A 13,469-nucleotide genomic window follows, 5' to 3' on the forward strand; every position below is an offset into this window, starting at 1 on the left:
ACACTTATCCTGGTCGCCAGCGGTTTTTCTCAGTGTGTAACAGAGAAAACAAAGGATCATAAACAGTGGAATGACTCATCAAAGTCCTCGTCCTTGTTTAAATGAAATCCAATTGGAAAATGTATATTCTGTGTTTGTAATCTGAGCAAGATCTCAGACACATGATACTCCATAATCTCATTGTAGTGAGTCACCTTAGCAAATGAAATTGTAAGGGCTTGCCATGCATCAAGTATTTGGTCGACCTGTCCACCGGATTAATCAGTCTATTGATGACTCACCGTCTAAACATTGTATTTAGCTTGAGCAGTGTCAAATATATTTAGGTTTTGAAGCTGTATTCATCAGAGTGCCCTTTCAGACAGAAGCTGCCTTATTACAGCTGGATAATGTGATTCAGTGTAAGAACCCCTGACCTTTTCTCTATCTCGCTTTCAAATTAAATGCTATTTCTAAAGAACTGGCAATGAAGTAGTTAAATTCAGAATTCAATCCTCGGTTCATGCTTCATCAATTAAGACTGTTTATTTATGTAACCTGATATTAACAAAGGCACTCTGGCTCACTGCTCCTTCACTATCTGCTCAATACACTTTTGTTTATATGAAGTGAAACCTTTCGGTTTATTGTAGCAGTCATACAGCCCTGCATGCTTTATTGATTTCTCAGCTTTGTCACTGCTGATTTAACTTCCAAACGCCCTGTTAACTAATTTCCCAGTCAGTCCCAGAAAGTATAGCGATGAAACACAAAGCGCCACCGCCACCTAGTGCTAATAAAGAAACACTGCTTATATGGATGTTCCTTGGAATATTTTCACAATATATTTTCTGTAGCTATTTGTCATGTTCACTGATCAAAATGTTTCTCACCCCCTGATATTACCCATTTTTACAAGACTTCTTTCTGGGTTAAAAGTTCATCAGAAGTACTGGGTTCATTTTTAAATGCTCTGGAAAAAACCATTAAAAGATATAAGTGAACTGAGAAACTATCAAATGTAGGTCTAGGGCTTAGAAACAAAATTGCTAATTAACATATCCTCAGAACATAGAAATAGAACAGGTTATATTTATTACAAATGATACAAACACACTTTTCCAACACAATTAAATCTACAATCAACATTATGTTTAATTGTTATGTATTAAAATTATTTCCAAAAAACGTCATATATGATACACAAAAATAAAAAACTACAAATAGACAAAGATTGATATTTCCAGCATCAGGCATCACATGCATGAAGAGTCAGAAAATTTTAGCAAAGTGCAGTAAATTTCCCCATTGGGTTTATTACATCAACATGAAATATAATGCTATAAAATATTTTATCCATAGCAAAATATTTAACACTAAAAATGTAAGGCAGCAATGCTAACCCATGCACATCTTTTGGCAACCAATTTGAATTATTGTTGTAAGCTGTTTTAATTCACAGCTGTGTGCTAAAACCATGCTACAAAATGTGCACACTTCAACTCTCATTTAAAAGAAGCTTAAAAGTAAAGATATCTAAAAACAAAAATGTTTCAACTGCTCAGTAACAAATTCAACAGACTTATCAGCCTTCTCAATCCAAAATCGAGCAAGTGAGAATATTCTTTCTAGAGGTCGAACGATTGATTGGCCGGCCGATTGTGCTGCAAATTAGGCAGATTAATAGGCAGGCGTGTCTGAGACAACAAATGCGTATATGTTCTGTGCATGCATGAGAGAACATAACTTTCTCATACCAGCAGGTGGATTCGACAGAATCAGTCGAGAAACAGCTGATGCCCTCTGACCAGAGCCAATGGTACAGAAAAAAACTAAAGCTGACCAACACTCAGAAAGCCAGATCCGTTTTTAATCTAGCATTATTTATTTTATTGATAAAATATGATGATACTTTTGGAGAGAAAATGAGAATCATTTTTGGAACTGTTAGTGGGCCTTCAAACAGCTGTAGTTTAGGCTACAGGTAGGCCTGAGCACAAAAACCTGGCAACCAATGCACTGATTAGAGAGGGTTGTGTTGTTCAATAAATGTTTAAGCAATTTTCTGTATCGTGTCTAATTAATTATTAATTAGATTTTATGGCATGAAGCGGGGAAAAAAGAAAATCTGGCAAAAAAAACCCGTCATCGTACATCAGCTGCCCTAATTTCTAAATATCGGCATCGACCAGAGAAAAACCCATATTAGTCGACCTCTAATTCTTTCTACTAAAAAATTCTCATCAGATTTCTTATTTTTGCTCTTTTTTTTAATACTGACACTCCAGTACCTGTAAAGCCCTTCTTACCTTGTATACTCAACATTAAATATACAAGTACAATTAGGACATCATTTCTTTAAGCTGTTTGTTCTTTTCACCCTGTTCAGCTTTAAAACCCTGAGAGACACTAGACAAACTCTTGGAAATGTGTTGTTCACATGTGTTTAGTGATTTGTCAAAAAAAAAAAAAAAAAAAAACTTTTTGCTAACTGAATAGCAGATGATTTAGACCTGTCCGGCAGGCTATCATTACAGCTCATTTTGTCAAGAAAGAAATTACGACAGAAATGCAGTTGTCCATCAACATCAAAATGCACTGAAATTTACTCACTGGCCAGTTTAATAGGAACACCTATAAATTCCTGAAATTATCCGATCAACAAACTTGGTTGCAGCCCAATGCACAAAATCACACGCATTCAGGTCAATTGATTCAAGTTCACATTAAACCTGAGAGTTGGGAATAAATGAGATCTCAGTGACTTTGACCAAAGCATGGTTGTTGGTGTCAGACAAGCTGGTCTGACTATATTAATATTTCTGATCTTTTAAATTCTTTTCACAGTATTGTGCAAAAAAAGAAAATTATAATAATAATTAATCACTGGTCTAATTTTGGTATTGAATGTGCATGGTCCAGTGTATTCTGCTTCTTCTACCTAATTTACTTTTTAGAAAATTGCATAAACAAGTGCAAGTGTTTCTAATAAAAAAAAAATAATGGACTGAGTGTATATACATACTGCTTTATGTAACAGATTAGTGTATATTTAGAACCCCATTAAATATTGACATCAAAACATTGCAGGTTTTAGTGACATTCGATTCATTTTTGAGAATAAACTTCAAGTGCTACATACTGTATCTCTAAAACCCCTATTTTTATTTGCCTGTAGATACAATCTAGTACTGAGGACAAATTTTAACATTATTACGTTCCTAAAAAAAAAATATTTTCATCACTATTTGTCTTGGCATTAGACTTGACCTCGAAATATGTTTTGCCCATTAGGACAACTGAATATATAATAAATATAAACCCAGCATGTTTTATTAGAAAATGAATGTAAATAAGTATATATTTACATTAAGGCTCTGCTTAATTTAATTTGTATGATACTACAGAGTAAAAAACAAACACAAAAAAACAACCAACCTTAGTATAGTTAAATGAAAACTTCACACTCATATCACGCTAAAAGCTATTACAGCAGAACATTCATTTTCTTTTCACCTCAGACTATAAGACTGGCCTGAGCATGGCGCATGCTGAGTGACCACCTTTATTCAGTTCTCTGGTGTGGCTCATGCATGGCAGGGGGACAGCTTCCTCTCGATGGGCCACTGTGTTGAACTTGCAGTTCTTTAGGTGATCAGCCATACTGGAAATGTTGGCAAATTTCCACTCATTCACTGTTCCAAAAGCTGTGCTAAATCTCCATACCTAAGAGGCACATTCAGAGGAAAAACTCTATTGAAGCGCAATATTATGAGCACAATAGGCTTATGAGCACAATAGGCTTAGAAACTCTAACATTATTTTACTTTATAAGAAAAAACATAACTTGCCTTGTCATGAATCTGCCACGAATAAGATCCATCTGCACGCCTTGTCTTCGCCCAAAGCAAAACCACCATACCACGTGATTTTAGCAGACTAGCACAAACTTCTCTCATGGTAAGAGACACTCGGGATAACTGGCACAGACTAAAACCATCCAAAAAACTTGCGACATGCTGCAGTAGCTCAAAAGGCAAGCTGCTGAGGGGGTCACAGTGGGAGCGTTCGTGGCACTGGACTTTAATTGGCTGTTCGGATAATCCAGACTGCACACCAAACGAACCCAGGTACCGGTCGTGAATAATTCTTGAACCCTGCACAGATGGGCAGAACCTCCTCTGAGAGTAGGTGCAACCATAGAAAGCCAAAGGGCACCTGTGCTCCATCCAGCCGTTGAGTCCAGCATGGATGTCGCCATGGACGTTTTTAAAATGGGAGGAGAATTCGTCCCTGCGGAACAGCTGCCCACACACAAATGTGAACATAGAGCGCTGCTTGGTCTGGTAACGAGCAACACACTCCAGCACCAGGTCCAGTCTGAGTGTGTGGAATGGGCTGGGGTTAGACAGCTGAGGGCTGGCGTGATCACAAGCGGATGCTGAGGCGATATCACCCACCATGGTGCTGGTAGCTAATACAGCAGAGGGAAAGGAAAAAGTCTGTGTGCCAAAGTCAATTCGATACCCATTCACAAAACGACTGTCTGAAATGCCTCTTCCTCCTGGGGAGTCACCAAGGCAGAAAAGCAAAGCAGCAGTGATCAAGTCAATACCATGAAGGCCAATTGGATCGTCCACAACCTCTAGGTCAGAAGTGTCCACTGCCTTGTCTTCCATCCTAGCACGAAACAAATAAGGACTGGAGAGTAGAGCCTTGCGTCCGTTACATGTAAACACACTCATACCTCTGAGCACTTGAAGGTTCTGCAACTTGCGTTCTAGCCACCGGTCCTCAATTTCAACAGGGAGTTGGTGTAAAACATTGTTCTGCACTAAATCAGGCAGAGGTATGGGTGGAGGTAGAGGGAACTGATGTGAAAAAGCCATTTCTGGTTGTCGTGCTACAAAAGGCATGGAATGATAAGCCATCATTGGCCTAACAACTGCATAGTTGTTCAGATTTTCCACAGGTCTCTCCACATGCATTTCAAGTCTAACAGGATTTTGATTATCCTCTACATTTAAAAATCCATGTTTGTCAACGTTCACACTGCCATTTATATCCTCTTCTTCATCAGAAAGCTCAAATGCACTTTGCTCCCTCCATTCACTCTCATCTTCATCCAAATCTACTGGAAAAGCACAGTCTACTCCACCTACAGCTCCCAACTCACACTCCGAATCGGTGTCGCTTTCCCTCATTAGCTCAAGTTTATCTTCTTTTGTACAATGATTCCCGTTTATACCACTGTAACAAGCCCCATTTTTATCTACATTCTTACTGCTGAGGTTTTCCATGATCAAGTCAATACCTTTGTTTGCACTGCTGAGAATGTCCAGAGCTGCTGCCAAATTTCTGCTGGTTTCCACTGATGCCTTGTAGAGTTCATCGTATGTCTCACCATCCATTTCAAGTAGTCCGTTTTTCAAGTCTGCATCTTCAGTATTAGAGTTGAATCGCTCATTTTCCCCATTTTGTTCATTCACTGTCTTTGCCACAGTGGTGGTCACTTTGAGAGACTCAAGTAGCATACGCTGATCTTGTAGGGCCAATGCCATATCTAGCTGTTCTACATCATAAACCTCCTTACTTAAGTTTTCATAAGATTTACGATCAGCATAGCTAACAGGCCATCGGTTCCATTCCATGGTGCAGCACACAACACTGGCTGGACATGTTCCCAGATGCTGTGCCATTTTCATTCTGGCAATAATGAAGGGGCATCCAAAACCACTATTTAGGCAAGGCACTCTTTCATATGGACAGAGTAAATGGTGCTCATCAGCTTTGCATGAGTGGAAAACTGCCCCACACACAAGAGGACACCCCATGAGGTCACACGAAACCCCAGTCTCCAGTCTTACCATGCATCTTCTGTTCACACAATTCTGGCAATGAATGTGTATCTCCTCCATTATGTATAACAATTGTAGAATCTTTTCAGTATGGCTTTGTCTCAGGGGCTACCTGCAAACAGATAAAGAGAGCCTGAATTAAAACAGGTCATACAAATTAAAACAGGTCATGTAAAGCGGCCAGAATGATGGCCGTAGTGTATTTCTCTGGTATTATGCAGCTATGTTTACTGAAAGTCTGTGTAATGCAATTTCACAACAGCAACACCTCTTAGGTTCCACAGTTACATTGCCTCTGGCACAGTGGAAACATGACCTTTTAATTCAGAGCAGTCTGTTATAGAAGGGAAGATACAGCTTACAATAAAAAAAAAACACCCCCTGTTATACAACTGTATAGCTCAATACCCATTTAGCTGAATTTGGTTATTTTTATAAACACAGGTACTATGCAAGTCAAACCAGATCAAGGGCCGAACAGACAAGTAGTGCTGGGATTTGACCTAACGACCTTCAGAATCACATTTTGTTCAGAAGTCCAACAAATTACCCACTAATATAACTACACTTCTTTATGAGGTCATCAGTGAATAATATAAATGCAGAATTTTTACTTTGCTGTCAAACTCTAAAGGCTTTAGCAGGTCTGTACAAACTACAATCTGCCTTCAGGCTAATTGCATATTTTATGCCATCATCCAAACTCTGGGGAAAAAGCTGCTTCAGACCAAGTATCCAAATGTTATAATTTCATTGTAACTTAAACTAATTTAAACACATATTACAACATGTGTGCCAAGAAAACCAAATTTAACAATAAAAGAGACTGATACCACTGACTCTTTCACATGCCATTAATTTTTTTTGGTACTGATCATAAACAATTCTAAGTTTCTTTATGGTCTCCTAGACTGAAACATCTTCCTCCTTATGTTTTTATTTCAGTCTGATGATAAACACAGGCGGGGGTTTTAAACAGCTTCGAGTTCGATATGTATTTATTCTGCCACTTGTCTTTCAGCCCAAGCACGTGACTGCAGCAGTGGGTAAACATTACGAAACAGACAGCTCTAACACTGTGGTCCAGTTGGCTTTGTTTTCATAAAAACAAAATTTTTATCTGGCTAGTACAATTTAACATGTACGAACAAGTCACTCGAACTAAAATGTCCTTGATTCGTCTATATAAAACCTGGCTTAGTTTTTTTAGGACATATTACTCAGCAAACCGGGACAGCATGTGAGTCCAGTCACTGGCTGACTAAGCATATTAAAGAGCTAACCGGCTACACTCTATCTACACTATACCACTATATCACAATAAATTACAATAAACACGGATTGGCTGTAAAGCTATCTCTCTACTCGAACACGACACGGTCTCCTCCGCATTATTAATTAGATACAAGTTATTATAATGAGTGTCAGACGCCGGGGCTAGTCATGCTAACTAATTTTAGCAGAGAAGCCTGCTTATATTAAGCACTTGTGGCATTCGGTATGAAAGACAACCAGACTGAATACTTAATTAAAAGTATTTTAAACGTATTTCGCGATCGTTTTGATACCAATGTTATTCGGTAACACCATTATCCGTGCTAGTCTGAGGTATTAGCCGTTAACTGGCAATGAGACGACTAGCAGCCTGGACATTTCCTCAAGATGTGCTAGCTAGCTAACAAGTTAGTTAGTAAGTAATAAAGTAGCGTTACTTACCGCGAGAATATGGCATGAGCACTTTAAATTAATTATAACTCTGTAGTTCAAACTCTTTTCCTAATTACAGGCTAACAAAGTGAGCTCTTTACACAATGTACTAATTCTGTTCGTGGGTCCTTGGGTTTATTTACACTGACCGGTTGATACTTCAAAACTACTAAATATGCATGAAGGGGAGGGAATTTCATATGTCATATGTGCCCCGCCCCCCACAACGAAGCCCCGCCTCTGCAAAGCAGTATTTAATGAGCAGATACACCTGCTGAAAAGCATCAACCAACTGACATAAGCCTCAAGATAGACCTTGAAATAGTCCGATTTTTATAAAATCGTTATAACATGTATATTAAATATGGTACTATATAAATTGGTAAAAAAAAAATGTTAAGTATGTCATAAAGTTGAATAAAGACCATTGAAAATACCTGCAACTACAGTGTTTCAGGATAGTGGAGATGGATGAGATTTAGGGAAAAGACTTAATAATCTAGGGACTTAATTTACACACCAGCATTAACTGCATAAATTAGATATAGTCTTTCGTAAACAAACAGCCAAGTATATAAAACACAAACTAATATGTATATGAAAGTATTTTTATTTTAAATGTATTAAAATCCAAAGCCATATTTTTCACAGCAAATAAAAACAACAGATTAAAGAATCATGGAAATAAATGCACATCTAACAAATTTTTCAGAAAAAAACTATATGTATATACTAACCCTATTTTAATCAAAGCAAGGTACTATAGTACTAATTCTATATGTACAGAATACATACTTAATTTTGTGTCTGTATGGGTAAAAGAGGTATTTTCTTGTGAACCCCGGCTTAGCTAGCCACCTCTGAGATGTGGTGGATGTTGGACAGGGTGAGTTGGGCTTCTTGGGTAGGATAAGACCGTTTGCTTTTGTGCCACAGCCTTCCAAACACACCAGTGATGAGCAGTAGAACCACCAACAAACCTCCAAGCACAAATGTTTCCAGTGAGGGTGTACCTGTATCTAAAGCAGAGACATTGAATTAAACAGGACGAGCCTGACAGAGTGATTAGATCACATGCACTTTTATTGACCTTAAAAACACTGAAGTAAAAACTTACTCAGAATGGTTTTGTCAGTGGGAACCTCACGTCTTTTTATTGGTCCATAGGAAACGGTGTGGGATAGAGCAACGTCTCTGCGTATGCGAGCTGAAGCATCCTCGGTGGAACAGTTCTGTTAGGTCAAAAAGGAGAAAAATTATGTTATTTTAGTTGGCTTTTGTATAAAACTGATTTAGTGTGTTCATCCTTCTTAATTTTATCTATAAAACATTTAAAATTGATGGTGTAGTATTTGTGAAGGTGGAACATATGATCTCAGAATGGCATATAGAGTGGGATCTCACAGGTCGGCATGATCCTGCACTGCTGTGGCAGATTTGGACGTTACAGTGAAGGAAGATGTCTGTGTAGGAGCTGCCCACAAACTTAAACATTTGGATCCTAAACAGAGCCTCTGGGCCTTGTCCATTCTTCATCACAGCTAGTGTCTGGTCATTCGTCAGCACTGGACAGCTAAGAAAAAAAAAACCCTTATGTACATGTTATTTTATACTAAATTATATTTTAAATATAAACAAAAATTTCAAAACTTCTTTCAAAACCTAGATGTTATAAGGTAAATGCAATCTTAAAATAATTTTACATAATTTTGCTTCTGAATTTTAAAAAACTGATGGAAGCTGTTACAATACAAAATAATAATAAATAACTTAATTATTATATCAATGTAATTATATTCTAATCATTACTAGTATTATTATAAGTATTATATACTGTCAAAAACACATGCAGTGATATGGCCTAAGAGTCAGTTGTTTAACATTTTTGGCAGATGTTAATGATGGCAAGTTGTGAAATAAGAGTTATCATGGGCAGGCACAGCTGCCATGGTGAAATGCCTAATGCTAAGGCTACAGCCACAGGAACACAAGTCATACATGTTGTTTTGTTATTGGATTCTTTCACAACATGTCTTCTGACCATAAACAACACATATGAACACAAACCTTTCCTTGATGAAAGTGTACTGAATGTTGCTGTATGGATCCTGGTTCGGTGTGGCCCAGCATCTGTCCACTCGGAGCACAAGATTAGCTGGTATCTGTATGATGAGAGTTCCAAACACTCTTGTAAATAACTTATTGAGCAAACACTGTTCCAAGCAGTCATAAGATTTCCAAAGAGGCTGAGAGTAAACAAGAGTATCTGCCAAGGGTCTGATAAAGCAAAGATGGAAACACTGGATTCAGATTTGCTCAGATAAGATGATGGGTGAATTAATCTGAACTACAAATCATAATCCATTGAGTCAGACATTTAGCAATTTGTGAATTTATTAGACACTAACTTATTCCTTAAATAGTTTATGATCTTAAGTTAAAGCTTTCTACTATAGACACTAATTAAATATTAAATATCTTCAATTATTAAGATTAAATTAAATTTGAGTTATCTACTGTACATAGGACAAGGCAGGAAGTCTAACATCTGCCGAAGCTGTGGTCGACAATGGCCAACTTTCCCTAAAACAAGCAATGTTTAATTACCTGCAAAGAAGGGGAGAAAAGGAGGCTTATCAATATTCATACAGCAGTATTAGAATATTCAACAGAAGAGCTCATTTGAAATGGGTCCCAGGCTCCATTAAAAAAAAGAAGAAGAAATAAATATCTTCTCTTCTCAAGATTCATAATATCCTATAATTTACTGCAAGCCAGCGATATTATTTTTATACAAACCATGAAAACTTTCACATAAACGTTGTCATCAAGCATTAGAGAGGGAACAGTGGTCCATTTGTCCTCAAATTCCTCATCTTTATAAAGCAGCATGGACACTGAGAAATTTCCATCTTCTGTGTCCAAAGTAATCGTCCTAAAAAAAGAGAATGTTAAAAGAGCTCTAAAGGATGCTGAAGGACACTTAGTGGATATTGTAACAGACACTTCAGATAATCCTCATAATTACCATTATTTACCTCTCTTCTTTAGCAAGAAAAGCAAATTCATGTGTCATTTAAGCTTTAACCAATAATAATGGTTAAACATTAATTACGTGCAAATTATGGTCTGGATCCAAGGAGCATCAGACTAAAAATACATAGTGTGCATGTTTCTGTTTTAAAGAAATCACCTAACATCCACTCGGATCATATTTTCTCCATTAGGCTGCTGGACCATGTAGTTTGCAGGGTAGCGACATCCGAATGTAATGTTGACATAACTTCTAGTGATGACATCTGTTTCATTATTGTGAATGGTGTTTGTGAACATGATGTATGACTCATCAGATGCCTGCAGGTAAAAAAAAAGAAAACATAGACAGAAAATATAGTTAGGATTCAGACCAATTATGTAGATAGTAGTATTAATAGTAAGAATCTTTTGTTTATTCATTTATTTATTTATTTATTTGAAGGAATCCATTTTACTACTGAAGAGAACTCCACCCCTTCCTGTAGTTTTATTGCATGTCTGTAAACAAGTCCTTCACCATAACAACACACCCTCCTGTCTAGTCTTTAGTTTTGAAGTAAAGTAATATCTTAAATGTTGGTATTTATTTAGATTATTACTGGAGTTAGACTGACCAATAAAAAGATTTGGTTTTGTTTGCAAACTCATAGGCATAATGAAAGTTGCTGCAAGACAAGCTTTCGAAGTGGGTCATTATATCAATTGTTGTTGTTGTTTTTTAATCTTTATGTGAATGCCTCATTCAATAATATCTAATCTTTTACCACTTGCCACAAAACAGTATGAGAAAAGCTTTCTAAGCCTAATACCCCTCCTCCTCATCCCCCACACACACAGACATGACTGTGTTAACCTTTTGCTAGCTTTACAAGAAATGCCTCTGTGCATTCGGACTGAGCCTCTCAATGATACTCATAGTCTCAAGTGCAGATTTATATCCTGCCAGAGTAAAACCCATCCTCCGAGTAATGTTACAACTGTATGAGATGGTTTAGGGGGATGAATAAAAAGGGAGTACAAAGTGTGACACTGAATTATGGTCAGCCTATTCACTTCTGTTGAAAACACAGTCATCATTTACATATAAATCAAGGTAATTTAAAGCAGCATGGCTACTAGCCCTCCCCTTCAAGCTCTGAATGCACTTCAGCCATCCAGTCCTAAGGGAAAGAAGCAACGCTTGCTCATTCCCTCTCTGCATATCATAAAACAATTATTTCAGGGGAAAACAAAGCCACCAGATTAGCATGTGATGCATGAAAAATAATCAGTATTTCATCTTTGTTTTGCCTCTCAAAATGTTATTATCTTTATTCTAAATAATGCAAAAAAACAACAAAAAATATATCTAACAAAGGTATCATAATACTCCTCTATAAACTCAAAGTGTTCAGTGTAACTAAACAAGTCTTAATAGAATATAAAAGACCTTCTCTTTACTGTCTACACTTTTACATATGTATTAAAAATAACAGCTCAAAGACTGCACACAGACTTCCTTTGGAAAAGAAACTAATTTCCTTGATCATAAATAATAAATGTGATAGTATAATCAATATATTTGATTCGACTGAGAATTTATAAGCTTACCATGATGGTGCCACAATCTGTAAGATTAGTCTTGATCGTAAAGACATAATCATTCTCAGTCTCAACACCACGACACTCTGGGTCATTTAGATGCAAATCCCAAATCTGCAATAGGAAGAAAGACATTATCATCACCATACATGAGCAATAAAAAAGTATACATGTATTAAAATACATTTATAGGTTATTTGAAGAGAAAACGTACAAACACCGGAGGATCCTTGTTAAGAAAAAAAGCACTTGGAATGGTCACTTGGATCTGCTCATTGGTGCATATAACAGTTTCATTAAGCTCTATTTGGAGGGGGAAAGAAATAATTCATTTACTATTGCAGCAGGTGCACATGTTCATTATTTACACATTATTATTTTCCCTTTCTTTATTTGCTTTATATGTTTATATGTTTGTATTTATTGAACTGGTTTCTACAATCTATAAGACATCAAGACAACTATTATTTTTCAGGATTTTTATTAGAGAAGTCTAAGGATTAGGGTGTGATTTACACATCACCTCGTTATCTAACCTTCATAAAACAATTAAAATGTAATTGCATTGGACCATTTAGAGAAAATAAACTCACCCTCTTCCTCGAGATGTACAGCTGGAATAAGTGTCCATATTATGAGGAGACACCAAATTGTCATTGAAGCAGGTGCCATTTTTTAAAAATTATTTACAGGCAAACCAGATCTCTATTTGCCCCAAATTTGTGAATCGTCTCACCTATTCCCTAAACCTGTTGCCAGACTCAGATGCTGTGCTTGTACTAACCCAGCCCTCGAAAAACAGCTCTAATGAAGTAGGAGCCTCCCTCTGGCCTTAAAAACACCAGCTTGAATTGATGTCCACACCAACAATGAGATTCCACACATGAATAGGGCATGCTGAGGGGAGTCCAAGGTAACACAGACCATGTCGATTTATGGTCATAAGACTGAAAATACTCCTGACACACCACTTAACAGACACCTTACAACCATGTCCTAAACCACTGGCCAATAACGAGTCTGTTGATCATATAAAGAGAATGGAGAGTTGCAGGGTGGCATCCTGTTTTGTCTCATACTTTTGTCTGCAAGGTTTTTAAAGGACATGGCTAAAAGTTTTACTGTTTCAGGAATCCCACTCTTTTACATGAAAAGAAGTCCTGCCATTGACTCAAGGGCAGTTCAGTGCCACACTGGCTGAGGAGCTGGTGACCATAAAAATCACAAGGACAGACAAAATGTGGTACAGCCAGTAATTCTATCAAAGTAAAACAAACTACACCGGACTCCTTGAATCATGTTAAACCA

General features: G+C 37.2%; 2 protein-coding genes across 2 annotated transcripts; both read right to left on the minus strand.

The window, feature by feature from the left end:
* Window positions 1-1,051: 1,051 nt before the first annotated feature.
* Window positions 1,052-7,721, minus strand: fbxo30a (F-box protein 30a). Its single transcript, XM_083543896.1, has 3 exons — window positions 7,554-7,721; window positions 3,831-5,949; window positions 1,052-3,705 (listed from the first exon to the last, which is right to left on the minus strand). The coding sequence occupies exons 2-3, from the start codon at window positions 5,895-5,897 to the stop codon at window positions 3,502-3,504; spliced, it is 2,271 nt and encodes a 756-aa protein (XP_083400022.1). The 5' UTR covers window positions 5,898-5,949; window positions 7,554-7,721; the 3' UTR covers window positions 1,052-3,501.
* A 546-nt stretch (window positions 7,722-8,267) lies between these two features.
* LOC310728008 (pancreatic secretory granule membrane major glycoprotein GP2) lies at window positions 8,268-12,951 on the minus strand. Its single transcript, XM_083545033.1, has 9 exons — window positions 12,755-12,951; window positions 12,376-12,464; window positions 12,171-12,275; window positions 10,738-10,898; window positions 10,344-10,479; window positions 9,612-9,706; window positions 8,949-9,117; window positions 8,662-8,776; window positions 8,268-8,563 (listed from the first exon to the last, which is right to left on the minus strand). The coding sequence occupies exons 1-9, from the start codon at window positions 12,831-12,833 to the stop codon at window positions 8,391-8,393; spliced, it is 1,122 nt and encodes a 373-aa protein (XP_083401159.1). The 5' UTR covers window positions 12,834-12,951; the 3' UTR covers window positions 8,268-8,390.
* Window positions 12,952-13,469: the final 518 nt, after the last annotated feature.

This window comes from Silurus aristotelis (genome assembly GCF_946808225.1).
Source record: "Silurus aristotelis genome assembly, chromosome: 6".
NCBI classification, from domain to species: domain Eukaryota; kingdom Metazoa; phylum Chordata; class Actinopteri; order Siluriformes; family Siluridae; genus Silurus; species Silurus aristotelis.